Raw genomic sequence first — 21,185 nt, forward strand, 5'->3', positions numbered from 1 at the left:
TTAAAAATTTTATTTACCATTTTTGCATGTAAATAAATTTCACATTCCAGCGCTACAGGCGCTACACTTTCGAAATATAATAGAATATAGGTTGTCAAAACAATAACAAAATTGATTAATATATATTTACAAATATTCCTAACCTTTAATTAATTTTATAATAAAATTTGGTCAAACAGTTATAGGTATAAAATTTAAATACTAAACAAAATTAAATTGCACCTACATAATATGTACAAACTAATGCAAAGTCGTGTTGGACGTTACCTTACACAAATTATCACAGAAAAACCATCAACAATGGTATGTGTACAGACTTTATGTTGAACTTATCTTTAGCAAATGGTTATTATACTTTTTTAAAAGGAATGATTTTGTAAGATAATCTTTATGTTGCATGGCCCAAATTAGAGCCTCATCATTGGACACTCAAAAACCATAAAACTTACAAGTTCCTTTAAAAGCAGGGCATGAACCGTCATGTTGCACATATTTTCTGCTCTACCTAATGTTGTGAATCCGACCTTTCAATGTTCTTTAACTTTTTGAGAAGTTTAATAATACAATAGGGGGGTATTTATAAAAAGAGGTTAATGATTTAACCGACCTTACATCTAATTATTATGATTTCAAAGATTCCAACGGGAAGGCTTAATCTTGAGACATCGTGTACCTATGGTATTAGTGAAAAACTTTACCTAGTGAACATTCCACAATAGAAAAAACTTTAAAATAATTTGTGTATATTTTCTAGCTATATCTGTAAAAGTGTAAAACAAACTATTTAGAAAATGAGAATTTGTGCCCGAACTCTTGACACATTAGGTAATCAGACTGTTGGTGAAACTCCAACCGCCATTATTGCTTATCACATTGTTACATATGTATAGTAGCAGCCGTGTATCTTGCTTCACCTCGTCGCCACCTCCATTGACTAGGACGGTACTAGAAGTTATAGATATTCAATGATAATTACAATATCAACAAAAATGCAGGGCTCGTACTCTAATCAGCATTTGCCCGCTGAATGTATGAGGGTTTCTATACGCGTAAACTGTCCACGTCGCAAGCCCCAACATCATCAGAACCACGAACAATATCGTGATCACTCCTGAAGTACCTAAATGACTAGCAGGATTGGCCACGCCCATTTTACGATTTTCCACACTCGAATCATACGCGGCGGTAGTAATAGGCGGTTCATATGGTTCATTTGTTCGGACACACATGGACCCATGTCTGGCACTTGTTTTGTTGCAACCATTATCGAGCCAATCCTGTCTGTTGCGGTCATAGCCCGTTGAACACTGTTGTAGTTTCGGACACCATGTACACTAAAAATCACGAATTTTTGGAAAGCAGCCCGAAATTGAGATAAAAATAACAACTTGATGAGTTTCCGCTATTTCGTTGGTGAGGCAAGTGGAGCAGTCACGAAAACCTAGGCACGTGGGTAACGCCCTCAGGTATATTGCAGTCCAATTTTTGATATCTTCTTTTTTGAACGCGACCCTGTGGTATTCATAAATTGTTTTCCGTCTGATCACTAAAAAAAATTTTTTAAGTCATAGAGGGCGCCTCATTAACAGCGGCAATTCCTTACTGACGATATTAGACTTGAAATAATGACGGTTGACTTAGATATGTCTCACGCACAGATTTAAATGGTTTAAAGTTAAATTAACAGTTATTTTTGGTAATAACAATAAAAACGACGTGGCTGGCCCCTTTTAGAGTAATGCTATAGTTTTAGAACGGTCATTAAACGATATGTAGTTAGCCATGCATATACAGGGTTCCCTGAAGTAATACTACAAATGAAAGTATAAATAAACAAAAACTAAAGTCCTTATTGGTGTATCCATTAATAAAACATTTTTTATTTAAAAAACATCGCGAAAAACACCAAGAGACTCTTTTTAAGCAGAATTAATTTGGCTTTCAAAAAGTGATTATCCAAAAAAAAATACTGGGCAGTTTTTTCGGTAAACATATGAACTTGCCGTCACGAACGTCACTGATGTATAAGTATTTGTACATGTAAACGTAACGTTTAGTGGAACATAGGTGCATGCCAAAACTTATTTCAACGCTTTTTCGGTGAATTTCAAATAAACTGCCAAAAATGGGAAAGTTTATACGCCCGTTTAAACTTTTCTTCATATTTTTAAATGGAGAATGTGGTTTGAATATTAATAGGAGGACCTGTTCCAAACTTAAACATACTGTATTTGAAATTATAAACAAAAATCTACAAAAAATTGAAGCAATATTGTGACATTTAGCAAAATACATCGAACCTGACTTAGTGTTGGTATAGTTTTTGTTTTAATCAAAACTTAAGAATAGTGATATATTTAGGTCAATCGTAATTGCATTGTTCAACCGATTCTGACATTTAATTTAATTAGTTCCCTTACGATATATTGTTTCATCCATTATGTACGCATCCGATAAGCCAATTTTGACGGGATGATTTGAATCCTTGATTTGTTCAATTAATAATGGCACATTTTTGTAGACGAATACAATATCACCGCTATCAAACAGCGTCACCTGAAAAGTAAATTCTTCGTCGGAGGGTGTATCCTGGAGTACTACTCTTTGCCACTCAACTGTAAAGGCAGTGCCTAGAAATGATAAAATGATCTGTTTCCACGAGGTCTGTAGTCTGTAGTATCATATTAAAAAAAAGACGCCAGCCCCAGAACGAATTAACCTAGAAACTTTACTAGATGAAAATTGAGATCCTAACAACATAAAGATATTTTTCTCTCTCTCCCTCTCTCTCTAAACTGAACTACTGAGAAAACCAGTAAACAAAAATCTGGCCATTCTCTGCCAAAGTAAGTTATTTGACAAAGTTTCGGTGTTAAAAGCCTAATTTTATCTATTACTGCGGCGATTTGCATTGAACCGGATATTAAATCGAACGCTACTTTTTTTTCGCACTTCACTTGGGAAAAACAGGTATTAAGGAAAACACCTAGATTTCCCAAATCCAAAAATTTGAAAAATATCCCATTTTTACAGCCAGACTATCAGCAGTTTACTTACCTAGTAATTACATTAACATTAACCTATTTTAAAGTAATTAATGACTCCTAACATCCGGTATTTATTCAAAAAATAACAAAAAAAATCTTCTCTAAGAGAGATGCGTAAGGGATTTTACTAAAACATGACTTGGAAGGAAAGTAAAGTCTCATAAACAGCAGCTTTTCCAATAAGAAGAATAAATAAAAAATATCAACCAATTTTGCAGACCTTAACAGTATTTTTACAAACGATTCACTTTAGTTACTTTAACAGAGTTATTATCGTTCGTTAACCTGTAATTCAATACCATTTTTAATAATTAAGTTTAATAATTAAGCTAGTAAAAACTGAACTTTTACGCTATATTAAAAAATAATTCTACATACCATTATCGCAGTACCGGACAAGACTGTTGTTCGATAGGCTTGTATCAAAATTTGCCATCAGCGGCGCTATGTATTGGGTAGCTGCGAGCCAATAATGGACGAAATTTCCTGTATAAAGAAACCCTCCGGTGGCTATAGTAATATTTTTAATCAAGTGACCGTAAAAAGGAAACTCGAAGGAAAGTTTGATCGTCTAGAATCGAATTACATAATATTCCTGTCAGCGAATAAAATACTTTACTACTTACTGCAGCTCTTCGGTGAGAATTTGAAAGCAGATCGCTCACTTTTACGTTGCTGCAATTATTTAAATCCACCCAATAAGTCTGTCCGATTTTTGGTTGAACATAAATTGTGCTATTATAAAATAAATGGTTATCCATTTTGGTGGATGTTATATTGTGACCGGCCAGTATCTTGTTTATGTCATCTTCGTCTAAATCACCTAGCAGCGTAGCATCGAAGCTTCCAACTACATTACCGTGTAAAATGTCCGGTGATAAATTTGTATCCGACTTTAACGGGACGTGTGGTGGTTGGGAAACGTCTTTTCTTTGACCCGAACCGTTCACTCCAAGATTTTTCGCAAACTTCTCGCTTTCTGTGATATTTATCGCCTCTGATGGCGGTGTCTCGGTAGGTTGTTTCTAAATCATTTTTTATATCAAACTTATAAAGATTCGTATATAAAAAACACTTACTTTAAATACTATTGGTGTCGTTGTATTGCCTGCTAAAGAAGTGGTATTTTCATGAGGAAGATTTTCTACTTCAGTGTCTCTTTTTTGATTGGAATGTCTTTTGTCGTCCAACAGTTCGAGTGCCAGAGAATATTCTGACCTTCGGTGTGTAGGTTCCGTCAAATATAAAGATTCTGTAACAACGATAAATTAATTACTATTATAGTTTTCTTTTAAACCGGTAGCTGTATAATCAGATGTAAATATCCATGTAAATGTAGAAGCACAATTAATTTAAACGAATAAATAAAACCTTTACCACCCATAACTAACACTAAACAATAAATTGTGCTTATATTATACAAAATGTATATCAGTGCTATTACCCGATATACTTCACATTATATATATATTTGAAAATAAGTACCTTCTTTCTTTAGAAATGATTATTCTGAAACAACTATTAATTAAAATGTCGGCGCGCACTACTTGTTATTGAACCCTTCTTTATTTAAATAGTAGTAAAAAATCTGAACTAAATCATTTTTAAAACTTATGAATTTTAAATCGTTGTCTATCTATGCAAAAAATCCGAACTAAATCATTTTCAAAACTTTCGAATTTTGAATTCGTCACATTCGAAGGCAAGCTATCTATTAAAAACATTAAAATACCAATGATTAATTGAAATTGAGATTGACTGAGAATAATATGATGAGCTTTTCTATTCTTGCCTTGTCTTTAAGAAGCTCAAAATTCAATATTTAAAAAATTATTTATTTAATATTAAAAACAGCAAGGGTAATCTAAAATTAATATTACTTAAATAATTAATCATTGGCCTTTATGGGAGAAATATAAAAAATAATAATAAAAAATGAACATATTGGGATAACTTGGTGGCATAAAAAGTTTTTACCATTTATGGTAATTATATGTGTTAATTTTGATTGTATTATAAACGGTTGCGTGAAGTCGTTTAAAAATAATCTGTCCGAGCAGCATTGTTCCGTTGCTCCATAATATATTATGTAAATTTTGGAGGAGTATCCTCTTCCGTTTATAGTACATTATACTAAAATTTTTATCGTTATGCACAATTTGTATGTACGTACACCTACAACGAGTGAATTACCGGCTAAAAATAACGACTGCGCATAAAATGAAACGCTCCGAACTTTACAGGAAGTATCTTTCATACGAATACCATGATTTTTGCTAATATGAGAATTACCACATTAATACTTAAAGTTAAATTAAATTTGTAATGGTAAAAGACGAGTTGCCAGGTTTGTGGTAATGATATCAGATTATTTGAAACATAGCGCCACAAAAAAACGTATAGTTATTTTACATATTTCTTGAAATACGACAAGGGGGCCAAACAGAAGTCAAAATTACCAAAAAATGATGGCGTGTACACATCTTGATAAACACATGGATGATTTTGACGTGTTGAATGAATAAATGGAAGAAAAATAATTTGCTAGACAAAGTTTTACATAATTTTGTAGGCAATTTAAAAATGCTTGTGTATTTTTTACTTTTTTGATTAGTTAAATTATATTACCAGTTAAACCCGATTTTATACAAAACTATCTTGTTCTAGACCAAACATAGATATTAGGTTTTTGGTTAATTTTTACTTCTTTTTTTGGGTTTTCTATAACGCGACAGGCTTATACGGCAATAACTTTGATTAAATATCGCCAAAAAATAATTTCATGCCGAAATTAAAATTCAAGATATACGTAAACAATGAATTTAAAAAAGTTTTTACAAACAAAAAAGTTACATATTTTTTTTAGAGAATGTCACTCCAAAACAGAAAAAATACTTCACTAGCGACTTCAAGTGTGACCACTAACATTATATGAACTATGAATATTTACTAATAGTTTATTGTTGACTTTTAATTTTGAATAATTCATTTTGCCAATTTGTGGTTTAAATTCATTATGCGCGTCATGTTTTTTGACATTTTGAAATAATGAGCAAATCACTATAAACTATTATAATTTTTTTCAATGTCAAAGAAAGATGCCAATTTCAATCTAATAACTAATAACACCGACGACATAGAACCAGTTTGCAAATGTTTCGGATAATTTTTCTAAAAAATTCTTGTCCCCAACTGATGTTTATTTTTGCTCTCCTGATCGTTTTCATATATATTTCGACACTATATTAGGTAAGTATATTAACATTTAGTGTTGAACCGCTTGTTGCTATTCCTATCGTACAATAATCAAAATATAATTGAAGCAATCGCCATTAATTTGCTGAGTGCAATTTCTAAACATTCTTTTAGCAACATGATTCCATTTCTATTTTATTTAAAAATTTTATATTATGCGGTGCCATCGAAATAGTTAAGCATATCCGATCCACAATTTATTTTTATGGTTTCCTGCGAATCAATTGAATTGAATTTTTAATTTTCCCTCTTGACAGTCGCCGAATATTGGCTCCACAGCGTTGAAGGTTATTTACACTGCCTGTTGCATACCATTAAACGTAAATTTATTTTGTTTGTTGTCATCGCGCACCGGATGCGTCTATCTGTTTAAAATAAATTTGGTTTTTTTTCAGAGCTACACGGGGGTTAACTGGTAAATGCTATCAGGCTTATTTACAGGGAATGATATTTTAGTGCCAACATTTCGTAAACAAACATCCTTGCACTAGAGTTTACTTGTTGTCGAGTTACAAAATAACGTTACCAAAAAAGATTAGAATTATTTACAATTATACGTCGATGTCGACAAACTATAATGTAGTCTTTGTTCATCGTCTGACTTGGTCTTCATCCGTTATCTAATTTATCCTTTTTTTTAAGTTTCTTTATGTCTCTGAACCACTCGTTGATAAATAAAACTAAGAAAACACGAAAGTGTGTGAAAGTTTTAACTCATTAGTTTTATATATCATATAATCATTTAAAAATATAAAAGAAAAAAAATAATTGTTAGAATGAAAGATCAATCGTTTGAAATAAAAAAGGAAAAGTTTAAAAACAAACAAATTAAGAAACTATGATAAAAAATCTAAGATTAAATTATAAGATAAAATTAAGTTTTATTTATAGTTTATTTATGGTATGTCAGTTGAAATTTTATTTTATTTATTCGGTTGGTCACAGGTATAGTTTGGTTTAGTTTAGACTATAATTGTGTCACATTACTGCGTTAATTTCTTTCTTGACTGAGCACCATTTGTTTAACCGGGATTTTAATAATTCCAATGAATTTGAATGTTTTATTTCAACTAATAGCTCGCTATGGATGTTTGGTATAAGGTAAAGAAAGAATCTTTGTTCAAATGAAGTGTTGTTGTGGTATGATTGTCTTTTATAGCTGGTGACATGTCCTTTTTTTATATTTCCCTATTGCCGTACTTTGCACAAAAAGTTCACGAAAATTTTACTCTCGTCGAATAACATATTGGTTGGGCCGATTATTTTTATCGTAGATTACTTTTAGTATCCATTTTTGTGTGACTAACTTTTTAAGACCAGCATCCCGCACCTCACACTATTATTCGACATGCCAAATGCGGTTGAACAAGGGCAAAATACAATTATATTTGTTGTGTAATAAAATGTAAATTTGCAATGAAATGGATCGTTAAACAGGGTGGACAACTAATATCGTAAAGATAAGATCAATTGCAATAACAGTTGTTAAAAATTCCCTATTGTAGTTTTTTAGAACCTACACACCTCGAATCGTTCTTCAAGTTAGAGTCGCATCAATTTGCATACAACAGACGAGTTTGGTGAATGAAAATAATGTGACGGCGACGTTTATTAGAATAATAAATATAATATTAATTATGCATTTCTAATTATAGAGATGGCCAGATAATTGAGATATTAATTACACTAAGATCCAGTAAATAAAAACTCATACAAGTAAGAATAATATGAAAGATAAATTGTAATAAATATTGTTATTTTAAAAATGCCTGTTATTTCCAAGGCAGCTTCATTTATAAATTTTGGTTAGTTTTGTTAGCAGTCCAAAAAAATAATTCTTTTCCCACGTTAACTAATGAAGCATATTATTCTGAAATATATTTCCAAAAAAAAACAATAAATAGGCGGTTATTATTATATAGCTTTTATTGTCATAAAAGGAGTACAACACATCCCACCAAGACAGTAAAAACACAAGAGTAACCTCGCAGGTGAAAAAAAAAGACCATACATGATGAATACTTCCATCAGGATACAGATACAGAGAAAAAAATACTTCAACAAGAGTTGCAAAAACATTGACAATTATAGATTTTGTCCCTAATATATCAATAAAACTTTTAGAGTAGATTACTAATTCCAACCTGTCAAGCATACAGATACAAAAAGTAGAAAAGAACCATAAGCAAATAATTCCTAAATGGGTCAAATTAATAAAGTTGTTTAAAATTTTAATAAATGTTTTTAATTTGATTTTAAATAACGGCAGTGTTCTACTATTAAGCAATCCTATTATTTCTTTAGAAACTTTTGCAGAGAAATAAAAAAAACATCTCTATCCTATTTTTTTAGATACCTTAGGTTTGACAGTGGCTTGGTTCATTCTGGTTGGGTATTGAATTATTCCATTCAAAATAAGCAAGTTAAGTTGAGTGCCGTTCCAATAAAAATATATTTGTTTCCCAAATTTTTTCCAGGTATAATCTTCCCATAAAAGGTTGAGGAAGTTTCGGCTGTTACACCCCGTATATTACCTTTGATCTTGCTAAGTTGATTAGCGGTTACCGATTTAATTATTTTAAAGGAATTTCGATGTAGTTATCTGTTATATGCACTGTCAATATAGTCACAGCCCAGTAAAGAACCAGTACTTACGGGGAACACGCACACGTACACGTTCGAGCAAGGAAACGACAGGAAAAGCTCATTAAATTGCTCTTGTCGTCGTGTATTTTTAATAGCCCCCCAATAAAATGCAAATATGTAAACTTATTAGAGTTCCATAATCTAGTTTGATGAAAGATGGTACCAATTTTAATTCTGTCAATGACCATTGCATCTTAATTTTTACGGCAAATTAGAAGACAAGCGCTTGCACTCTACAATGCAACACTACTCATTAGGCAGATTGCGATCGATTATATGCGACGCGACAGTTGATTCATTCGATAAATTACCCATCATACTAAAGACATGGTCAATAACGTTTTCTCTTCGCGGCAACTTGAACGGTCAATCAGGTTACCAACGGGACGATAATATAATGGTGGAAGACGTGGATGTAGTTGCCAACCTTGAGGGAATCTTATAATAAGCGTGTGTCGAAGGTATCTTCGAATTTGGCAAAACAATTTGGGATAACAGTACCCATTTCATTCATTGATCGGCATCTCATTGTTTTCTAGCCTAACTCAAACCCTAATCATTGGATTGAACCTGAGATAAATGGTATGATAATTCTTGTACATTTCTTTTTTGCAAAACTTATTGGTGAGAAAATTATACACTAATTAAAACTTAGCAGCAAATATAGTAGGTAGAGTAGGTACTACCTAAAACTTAGGAGCAATTATAGTAGGTATTATCATTAAAATTAAATAAAATAGAATATAATGTTATAATATAATGTTGCCGTTACTTTAATCCCAAAAATTTTTAGAGGAAATGCCGAACAAGAAAGATCTTGATAATTTATAGTAAAATTTGAGCAATTCTATAGGGGAGTTCCGCTTGCCCTTAAATCGCTGACATAAATAGCAGTGTGTAGTATTTATATTATTAATTAGTTTATAGTGGAACTATATTATGGGAGGAAATAAGTATTTAAACCATTACTAACAAGTGGGTACGAGCACATTAATTCCACACTTTTCCATTCAAAGGGTCGAGGAAGCCATAGACTGTTTCGTTGACTGAAAAGAACACTGAAAACTGAATTAGGGAAAACGTATCAATGTTATTATAAATTATACGAACAAGGACAAGTTTATAACATATGAATCACTTCAGTGTCATTTATTGTCTAAGGCAGTTTGTTAAGTGTAGATGAATTAAAGACCGATTGATTAAACATATTTTTTTGGGTTTAATAAATACTGGTAACACACACTTACTTTTATCCCATTTTAAGGGACTGGGATTGAGGCAGCAAACTATTTTTAACTATATGGGTAAATTAACAAAATGTTGCATGAACGGCTATTGCCTATTTGCGTATATTTTGTATTTTATTATGATGATATTGGAATTCATTCATTATTTCGTTTTTATTTTCTTGCCATATATAAAATAAAATATATTTAACATCAAAAGTCTACTTTAGTACAACACTGTCAATTGCCAATTATTATCCATTTTCCCTTTAACTAATTGAGAGCAAGGAACCGTCGCGTCAATTTAAAACAGTGTGGGATCTTAATTCGCAGGGCGAACTTTAGATATATAACGCCAACATCCATAATTTGGGTCGACGGTTGGTTAAAGGCGACCGCTCAAATTAATCGAAATTATTTCGGCGAAATCTAATTTTTAACATTTTATTGATTGTTTCCAGAGCAGCAACCCACACTTCTTGTCATTTTGTTTAAATTTGATCCAGGGGTTCTCATCTTGATAACGATGGAATCATAGAGAAAACTAGTAGAATAGTAGAGAGACAACTATGAGTAGCATTAGCATTTAATTATTAATTAAATTATATATTACTGCATTTTGTCCTGTCCGTCATTGCCTTCTGGTCATTTTTATAATAATTCTAGCCATATTTTTTCAATTATTTTTTTAATTCGTTGAAAGCTGAAATTTTGAACGTAGTTAGCCATTTAATAGTATGTTTTCAATTTTCTTGATTAAGAAAACATGATGTCAAAAAAATATGTACTCGATTTGATAAATATAATATATAATATGTAAAGAATCCATCAAAAAAGCGACGCTAGGACCAGCGTCTCCATTTGAATTTTTGAACTTGAATCATTCTGCAAAGCTGAAATTTCTTATTTTTATAATTTTTTCTTTTTCGTTAATTTTGCAAGAAAAATGCACTGGTGAGCTTTTTGATCGATAGCTACTTCTTTCAATTGTTTAGAAAAAACAACGAAAACAGTATAGATCTTTTCTCACTGTTTATTTTTTTCTTGCTTTTCACCATCTTCTCATCTAAAAACTTCTACAGCCTACTATAATACCAAAATATTTATTATATCTATCTACTGTACTGGCCGAAAAATCATAAATATAGAATGGATGAGAAGATACTGTTTACAAATTTTATGGATTTCTCCCGCTCCGGTTGTTGAAATATTTTTATATTTTGGCCATTTATATTTTACGTTTCATAATGAATATGAATTTCAGTAAATGGCTAATGATAGAATAATAGGTAATTATTATTGAAGAGTTATTTTATTATTCCGACAACTTCTATATCATTAAAACTCGGAAAGAAAAGTAATTTTTATGGAGTCTAAATAGAATGTTAATAATAGTATTGTGTACGACGTTTTTCGATAGTGGATACAACAATAATAAAAAATTACATATTTCGCTTCAGGAACAAATTGTTCCTATACAAAAAGATTTTTTTTGCGAAAACTTAATTTTTTTCCTTATCATAAAAGTGTTCTTTGGGAAACCTTCAATAAAAATATGAGAAATATACACGAATTGGAAGTGGACTGGTATACAGTGTGTCCAAGATAAGGATGCACAGCATGGGGATCTCGGAAACTATAAGAGATACAGTGTCGGTTAAATTAGACAAAAGTTGCGCATTTTGATACCGAACAAGATCCCGTTTTACAAATTTGAAAATTCCAAGCCGTTCCGGAAATATCCGAGAAAAACCGAAATATTGCGATTTCGTTTTTATTATTTTTTAAAGCTATTTGAAAAGATATGAAAAAACGGAAAACACTTTTCCATTGGCACTTTTTAATCTCTCCAAATTGACGTTAACAAATTTTCATTACAGCGTTTCGATTCCATGGAACCACCATCAATTTTGATTTTTCTTATGGGACGGAAAAAAAGTACACACAGTATTAGGTTGTGCTTTTCATTGCGAATTCAACGATGTACGATACAATACGGTTACTTATGTTTTTATCCAGAAAAATGGCTTTTTAATACATTTCTAGTATTTTATTGTAGTAGGCCATGAGATCCGAACGATGAAAGGCAAAAGAAAATGGTTGACAAGTTCGAGTTAATGTGTTTATTTATTTACTAACTCTAACTGTTCATTTAACATAACAACTAAATCCAACAAGTTAATGAAAAACAAATTCTATAACAAATGTTCGAATAAATGACCTCCATTTTCTAGGCATAAGTACGCCCGTCTCACGGTATACTCCAAAACACGACTTAACATTTCAGGAGTAATTTTATTAAACGCTGCTCGTACTGATTGACGTAATTGTTCCTCGTTGTCAAAACATTCTTTGAATACCTCATTTTTTATGTAGCCCCATAAGAAAAAGTCCAAGGGAGTTAAGTCCGGGGACCTTGGAGGCCAAGGTGTTTCACTGTAAGTCCCAATGTATTTTCCATCAAACCGTTCAGTTAAATATTGGCGAACTTCTCTGGAGTTATGGGCTGGGGCACCATCTTGTTGGAACCAGCAGTCTTGCACAGCGCCTAGCGGTAAATCATCTAAGGCATCTTCTAAATCGTGCCTCAAGATGTCAAGGTACCGCTCGGAAGTTAAGGAATTATTATAGAAAATAGGGCCTATAATCTTGCTACCAAAAATCCCACACCAAATATTAAACCCAAAGCGAACTTGATGTCTGGATAGTCTATTAACACGTGGATTTTGTTGCGACCAATAGTGTGTATTGCGCCTGTTATAAATACCGTTATTGGTCACCATACTTTCATCAGACCAAATCACTTTATATGGAAAATTAAAACTCTCATCACACATCCTGGTATACCACTCACAAAAATGTCTACGTCGTTCGTCGTCACCCGGTTTTAATCCTTGACATATTCCGAATTTGTAAGGCTTAAATTCATTTTTCCTTAAAATAAACTGAGCTGTAGATTTAGCTACCCCATTCTGGTCTTCAATTTCTCTGGTAGAAGTTTGTGGATTTTCGATAACAGATTGTAGAACAATGTATTGGTTTTCTTCATTGGAAGGTTTTTGTCGGGATAATGCAGGCTTCTTAAATGATCCATATTCTTTCAGATTAAATAACAAACGCCGAAAAATGCTCTTGTCAGGTTGTCTCCGCTCTGGGTATTTGTTAGAATACATACGCTCGGCTTCCACACAATTTCTTTGGCATCAGATGTAGCAAGACAGCATATCACATTTTTCTTCGTTTGTAAAATTACCTCCCTCCATTGTAGAACAAAATAAATTAGAAAAAGACAACAACAATAAAAATACAAAAACAATAACTAAAGGAATAAACTTATGATCGACTGATAACAAAGACAAATAACATTAATGTGTCATTGAAATTGACTGGATGTCATTTTGTCATGGCCTACTTCATTTAAATGCTGAAATGTATTAAAAATCCATTTTTCTGGATAAAAACATAAGTAACCATATTGTATCGTACATCGTTGAATTCGCAATGAAAAGCACAACCTAATACTGTGTGTACTTTTTTTCCGTCCCATAAGAAAAATCAAAGTTGATGGTAGTTCCATGGAATCCAAACGCTGTAATGAAAATTTGTTAACGTCAATTTGGAGAGATTAAAAAGTGCCAATGGAAAAGTGTTTTCCGTTTTTTCATATCTTTTCAAATAGCTTTAAAAAATAATAAAAACGAAATCGCAATATTTCGGTTTTTCTCGGATATTTCCGGAACGGCTTGGAATTTTCAAATTTGTAAAACGGGATCTTGTTCGGTATCAAAATGCGCAACTTTTGTCTAATTTAACCGACACTGTATCTCTTATAGTTTCCGAGATCCCCATGCTGTGCATCCTTATCTTGGACACACTGTATAGTAAAACAATCTACGTATCATTTTACAAATGACAAAACGAAAGTTGTTATTCAAGTTTGGTAAAGTTCTTGCAAATGCGTAGGAATATTGTATAATATGTACTAATGGATTAAATATTTAAATGGATGCAAGTACCATAAACAAATATTACCATCTAGTCAATGTCTAGAGCGTATGCACTTTAACGCGAATTTGCTGTTTACCTAAATACAGGGCGAAGATATGTTGCCGTTACTACTAGTTTATTATTTTTGCCTTAAAATTGTAAAAAACAACCCGAGATTAAATATGCAGTTCGAAAAATAGTACCAAAAAGCCGTTAATTTTTTTTTCTGCTGACGTCAGTTGAGACTAGTATTGTCACTTTGACGTTGCTTAAAAACAAAGTTTAATCGTATATTTCTAATATAAATTAAACATGTCGGTCAATTTTATTATTCTGTGATTTTAAATACATTGTTTTGGTTATTTTTGTGTTAATAGTTATAAACCACGGACCTACCATACACAATAAGACATTCACATTCCTTGGCAACATTTAAAACAAATATTTATTCAGGATTATATGATCCCCGAGAAACAACTACACATGGGAAAGCACAACGAGGAGCAGAGACTCCTGGATAAGGAAGACGTAGACGTCTCGCTGAATATTGGCAACGTTGTCGCCGGCGATGATGATCCGGTTTGTAACCGAAACGTCGAACACCCGACATCTAATTTCGATACTATGGTACATTTGCTAAAAGGCAATGTTGGTACAGGAATTTTGGCGATGCCGGATGCTTTTAGAAACGCCGGATGGGTAAATAAATGAACTATTTTCTTTTATTTTTAACTAGAATAAGGTTTCGCTTAAGTGTTATTAGATATTTCATTTCAGAATTCTTTTTCACAAATGGTATAAAATTTGTCTCAGTCTAGAAATAAAAAAATCAGTTCATTAGATGCGGTGTCAAATGTTAGCCTTAAAAAGATACCGGGAGTTGAAAGTAAAACTTCATTTTCAAAAAAAATTTAGCCTTTTATATGGAAATATATCAAAAATTAAAATTATTGAGCAATCCAAATTCGGTGATACTTTGAACCTAATTCCTACACACATACTTCATTATTTAAAAAATATATTTTTTTACCATGTAAAAAGTTCAGAATGTTTCAGGCTTCTTACTAGGAAATATAAATATCAATATCTCAAGTCGTTTGCGCGTTTTTCATTTTTTGAAACCTCTGAAATCAGTAATTTCAAAAAATGTGCAATGAATTTTTCCATTTTAATTGTTGCTATCCATTTCATTTTCCAATGATTTTAATATCATGTTAAAAGTCTTTCGAATAGTAATTTTGCTTTCAACACCTTGTATTTTTTTAACTACCTAATTTTGCCAACACATTTACGGAAGGTTTTTTTTTCAAAAATCTTTAATAGAAGATTGGTTTATTCTAACAAATGAAAATTTATAACTAGATATATTTAAAATGTTTACTTTAAAAACTGTGGACAAAGTTTCGGAAATAATCCAAAATCCCTAGCCATCTAGTAAGATTCTATTGATTCAAACGTATAATAAAATTCACCTAGCAACCCATTGCATCTTTTTATTTCATTCAAATCACTCGAGACACCTAAAAGGAAATAAATTAGTTTGGCCAAATAGAATTCAAATTCTAATTATTTTAGTAAGTTTCCTTATAATCCTAATAAGAATAACACGTCTCCTTTAGCCCTTTTTTAGCGAGAATGTTGAATTGTTATTGTTATGAAACCAGGATTGTAATAAAACATGTTCAACCAGTAAGTGTTTTTTACTATTTTGTGTTTATGTTATATTTGACACGCCCCTGAATAGCTATAATACTAATATTTTTACTTTATGGTAATAAATATTATATTTCAATAAATTTGTAAAATTGCATTACTCTACCTAAAACTGGTTCTATAATATTTATTAAACTGGACAAATCTTTATTATTTCAATAAAATGTTGGTCACGTATTACATAGTTTTCGTTTTAGTTTTTGTGATCATTAATTGTATCATCATTTGGATTTTTTACACTACTGCGCGCTAGGACTTGTGGAACTACAAGTAAGTAAAAAAGTCGATATTCCACAGGCTCGAATTGATGAACAATTGAAGTAAATCCATGTTAGCCTTTATTATGCCTAAGTATGGAATCCGGCTAAAAAATGTTTGGTCTATCCTGAATAATAATAGTCTAAAATTTAAATGAAGAAAAAGCGAAAAATGGTATTCAATTTCACCTTGAATGCAGCAAAAAGATATTCGGAGACTCTTGAAATAAAAAAAACTGACGACGAATGACCGATGTTGTCATGTTGTCAAAGATTTCGCAGATGCAAAGTACCATATTATTGATGGTAATTCTATTTGTTAGCGTCTGGGCTTCTTTTTTACTCCCTGCTCTGAAATGCCCATTTTAAAACGTCAGTTTCATTAAACACTGCCGCAAGCAACTTACAGCGTCTTTGATTACAGGTTGGAAGCGTTGGGGTGTTTTCAGTATATTTAAAAGACTGATGCAAAGTAAGCATTTTTTTAAATTTTGCAACAGTTTGAAACTGAAATGAACATTCATCAATTAAGAAAGAGATCTTAACTTAATTTAGTAACTAATTATTTTGCTTACCAACCAAAAAATTTGTAAATGACCGCTGCCAACTGAACAGACACAATGATGTAAAGAACAAATAAATGACATTATATTTTGCTCATGACGTAAATCAAATTTTGGATAAAATATGCAGTATGCACGGAAAGTAGGAGTAGTAGGGGTTAATTTTTATAACTTTTAAAAATGTTTTTATCTCTCCCAAGTTATCGAGTAATTTAAGAGAAAGATGATAGAAGCACTCTTTTTCTTGATTATAAAATTGATGAGGTAAATGTGCTAATTAAAATATATCATATATAATGCTCTTTGGCGGTTTTGGCGACACGCTTGAACATAATGATTTGGGTGAAGTTATAACATGCCTAGCTAATATGATCGTAAAAAACGAAGCATGTCATTATAATAAGTAGGCAATTTGCATATACGTTCTCCAGTTCGCTTATTCGCACCTTTTTGACGGTACTATTCCCCGAAGATATTATCTTACGATGGAATCTGATCTAATTCTTAATCGCCATGTGCAATTTATAAACGTAGATATCAAAATTTGCAAACGAATCGAGTAAATAACAGTATCTAGGATATGAAAAATTGTGTTTATGAACCAAAGCAGCATTACCTTTGCTCGTACTGGCGTACGATACCAACGCAAGGAACGGCACAATCCACAAACTCAACTCCGCGCACAAGAAATAATAATACCTCGCCATTTTGACAGTGCCTTTTCTGTAAAGAAACGTTCAGCGCGACCGAAATAAATGAAACGAAGTACCGAAGACGTCGCTGACGTCATAAATAGTTGCTGCGAGCCACTAACAAAACAACAAATGTCCGTTCCGTGGCTCCAACTCCAGGTAAACCGTCGCTTCTCAGGTCCGTGGGTCGAAGCCGAATCCTACCGAGCGCGAGACACCGAATGAAAGCGGCTCAATGCGCGCACCTACGAGAAAGTGGAAACCGTTTTTGCGCATGGGTGGCTTATAAAGTCGCAATGACTTCGAAAGTAAGGAGTAGAGATGGTGGTCTCTACCTAAGAAGACCGTAAAGAATTCATTCCGCTTTCGAGTGGGCGTTCCTTATGTATCTGCTTCCAAAAATACGGGTTACATTTACGTTTAAATTCAAATTTGGGCGGTCGTATCCCATTTACATACATTACGCGACGCGTATTAGGCTTTAGGTTTATATTTCGATATTTCGAATATTATTAGTACCTAAAAATGGAAAGACTGCAATAATCACCCCAATAGATATACGAGTTATCTTATAATTATCAGAAGTGTTGCCATAAAATCTAGCATCTAAAAACGTTTTACAAATTATCTTATATTCTACTTTCCAAGGCTTAAATATTTCTAACTTCATCTCTTTGACCTCAGCATTAATCAACTGATGGAGGAATATAGGAATGAGGAAATAAAATCAGTTCATTTAATCCCATCGCCTGAAGTTCATGAAAAGGAAAAGTAAAAAGAGGCGATTTTGGCACTTAAGCAGAACAAGCTTATTTCAGCTAGACATGGACTGCTAAAGATTATAAATTCATAAGTATTTAACCGCAATTAAATACCTAACAATCATATATTCCTATATTTTTTTTATTGTTCAGTATCATTTAGGACATATTAATAGGAGTTTTAACTACAAAGAGTCAGTAAAGCTAAAGATCAGATTTGCAAAGTATTTTTTTTCTACTTCCGTCTGTAAAATTACACACCGATCTAGCTTAGGGAAGCGTGACTTTACCACCTGAGGTTCTTGTCTCATGGATCCGCGCCACTTCGGACATTTCCGGGATATTACCGTACATGTTTGGAAGTCATTGGATGGTTTCGGAGATATTACCGCACTGATTGAATTTTGACGTTTGTCAATTCTGATAGTCACGTCAGTGAATGTATTCTTGTTGTACCCAAAAACTAACGGTCGTAGAAAAAGTATAGTATTTAACGAGTTTGGTAAACTTTTTAATAATGTACTATTTTGCACCTTGTAAAGGTCACATTGCGTTGTCAATTTTTGTTGCGTTTCCCATATTATACATATATATTTCTTATACAAGTAAGAAACTGCAGCGATATTAATTAATAAAATAAATATATTTGTCGTCTCTCTTGATTATTTTTGTGTTGCTTATTATTTTCACTAAAATTATTTTGCATTTCACCTAGAAGTATCGACGATCTAATGATTTCTTCCATTAACAAGCATGTTTATTCCTTATAGTAAATTTCTAGAGTATTCAAAGCGAAAACTTTGTTTACAATTAAAAGTTTCTTTCAAAAATAGTTTGTTTTAAAATTAAACTTAATCAGAAAAAAAAACAGAAATCGACTTACCAAATTAATTTATTTAAGCACTTCAGCCCGAATATGAATTACATATTTTGCAAAATGGAGAGTTGCTAAATCGACATTACAATGACATTTCTGTCAAACCTTAGTCATGGAAAGACACAAGTGCGAGAAGTTCATAAAAGGAAAGGATTCAACCTTCGTGCTTAGAAAAGCACTGGTGCTTATCGAACATCCTATTACAAAATATCACTGCGAAAGACATAAGAAAATACTTAATGACTTTGTAATTGTCTCCCATGACGGTTTTGTATCCTTACCTATTAAGTATTTACTTTTTTTTGTGGAAAATTATATACACTTAACAATTTACGAAGTATGCAAAAGAATTAGTAGACGTAACGAAATTGATAGACAAACTCAAGGAATCAGAATTTTATCAGAAACACCTGCGAGATATTTTGCAACTTTGTTCAATTCCTCCTAAGTTAGCAAAGTCGTCTGACTTACTCTCGTATAATGCGGATATTATTGAGTATTTCTCGTGGCTCGGTAAGAAAATAAAAATTACAAAACAAAGCAATCAAAACCTTATGTTTCAGGTTATTTGCTAGTTTGGGCACTGGGTAAACCGATACAATTTATGACCGCACAATTGATCCATGAGTTGCTTGCAAAAGATTTTCCAAACCAAAAAAATTATCTGCCGCTCACTGTCCGCCGGGAAAAAGCTCAGCAGAGTAAACTCCCTGATGTACTGGGAGAAATACTTCACATCGTCGACGAAAATATTTATCCCCTTATTCTGGATATAATTGGATATCTTTTACATGGATGCCCTGGAGTTTGTAAGGTCAAAAATTTACAATTTTTCGAGAATTTAAATCCGCAAAATTTGTAGATAACAGTTTTCTTCAGCAGAACGCCGTCAACAGCATCGTTATCAGATTTGAACCGACGTGGCAAGAGAGATTCCCCGATATTAAACCACCTTTCCCAAATATTCAACAAGATATAGCAAATTTAGACACTGCTCTTATGGTTCTTCACATATTACTGAAATATCCGACTCGAGAAAATCCGATCATGCAGGCTCCCACAAGATTTATGTTATGGTATGGTGTGTCTCAAAATACATCGTCTTCTTTTAGATAGTAATTATCGATATAATCGATGTTGTAGGTCAGGATAAGGGATGAACTTTAAGCTGTATAATTACCTAAATAAGTACGTTTTTTGTCTGATACTTTTTACCGGAATCAACCTATCAATTGAATACTGCATCGTGAATCCCATTTTATAAATATTGGTTTCATCCTCTTCATTTTCAGTATATCCAAAATAATAATCAATTTGGTTGTGATAAAGGTAACCACTACATTTTTTCATTCATTCTACTGTTAAAAATGACCTTTAGCGAGGATATTTGCGTTTTTGTAAGTAGGCAGGTTTCTTTTAAAGCTCTTGTATCATCTACTCTATAAAATTACTTTAATTTTTTACAAATGGGAAATAATTTCAACTCGGCATAACAGAAAAATTTGTTATATTCTCGTAAGAAGCTGGTTCGAAACGCACTGTAAAACGGGCTATTCAACACTGCTACTGTACCGGGACGACAACCACCTGACTCGCCCCTGTCTTGTCCCTTACATGTGAATAAATTATTGGTTATTAGGTTTACTAAGTAACAATAGGCATGAAGGTTATAATTTTTTTTTGGGACGATGCGTCAGAAGTCAAGTGACAAAAGTGAGACTTTGAGACACACCATACCGTGTTTTTTTATTGGGTTGTTCGGAAAGTCATTTCGTTTTTTTTGGGGAACATGAAAGACAGTTTTCGTATAATGAATAAATATTTTATTAAATTATATATTGGCCATTCTGGTCCAACACCTTTTGCCATCTTTCTGGCAGTAACATAATTCCCCTCTCATAAAAGTTTTGGTCCTTGCTGGCAAAAAAACTGGTTCAGGTGGTTTTTGACATCTTCATTTGAGGTAAAGGTTTTGCCATCCAAAAAATTTTGCAGGGACCGGAACAAATAGTAGTCGGAAGGCGCCAGATCTGGAGAATATGGTGGATGTTGCAGTACGTCCCATTCAAGCTGTAAAAGTTTTTGGCGAGTGACCAAACGTGTGTGAGGTCTCGCATTATCCTGGTGGAACACTACACCCTTCCTGTTGATTAATTCGGGC

At 32.5% G+C, this 21,185-nt stretch overlaps 2 protein-coding genes across 2 annotated transcripts in view; one reads left to right on the forward strand and one right to left on the reverse strand.

Moving 5' to 3' along the window:
• Positions 1-17,616, reverse strand: LOC132696013 (plexin domain-containing protein 2). Its single transcript, XM_060660532.1, has 8 exons — positions 17,311-17,616; positions 4,127-4,299; positions 3,674-4,072; positions 3,426-3,618; positions 2,421-2,630; positions 1,389-1,546; positions 1,005-1,334; positions 1-945 (listed from the first exon to the last, which is right to left on the reverse strand). The coding sequence occupies exons 1-8, from the start codon at positions 17,399-17,401 to the stop codon at positions 877-879; spliced, it is 1,623 nt and encodes a 540-aa protein (XP_060516515.1). The 5' UTR covers positions 17,402-17,616; the 3' UTR covers positions 1-876.
• The window catches only part of LOC132697150 (uncharacterized), a 13,922-nt gene continuing 7,512 nt past the window's right edge, over positions 14,776-21,185 (forward strand). The window contains exons 1-5 of the mRNA XM_060662442.1: positions 14,776-14,860; positions 19,049-19,295; positions 19,363-19,537; positions 19,588-19,833; positions 19,887-20,100. Of these exons, the coding sequence (XP_060518425.1) occupies positions 19,137-19,295; positions 19,363-19,537; positions 19,588-19,833; positions 19,887-20,100 (794 nt within the window). The 5' untranslated portion in view covers positions 14,776-14,860; positions 19,049-19,136. The remainder of the gene's footprint in view (positions 14,861-19,048; positions 19,296-19,362; positions 19,538-19,587; positions 19,834-19,886; positions 20,101-21,185) is intronic.

The sequence above is a fragment of the Cylas formicarius genome, unplaced genomic scaffold (genome assembly GCF_029955315.1).
Source record: "Cylas formicarius isolate icCylForm1 unplaced genomic scaffold, icCylForm1.1 PGA_scaffold_1__22_contigs__length_36826433, whole genome shotgun sequence".
Lineage (NCBI taxonomy): Eukaryota > Metazoa > Arthropoda > Insecta > Coleoptera > Brentidae > Cylas > Cylas formicarius.

Excerpts from the sequence above, each read along its gene's own strand:
- LOC132696013 (XM_060660532.1), bottom strand. The coding sequence starts at position 17,401 with ATGGCGAGGTATTATTATTTCTTGTGCGCGGAGTTGAGTTTGTGGATT. Across the intron at positions 3,619-3,673 it reads ATTCTCACCGAAGAGCTGCA|ACGATCAAACTTTCCTTCGA; the intron begins GTAAGTAGTAAA and ends ATTCGATTCTAG. Across the intron at positions 1,335-1,388 it reads AAATAGCGGAAACTCATCAA|TGTACATGGTGTCCGAAACT; the intron begins GTTGTTATTTTT and ends CGTGATTTTTAG.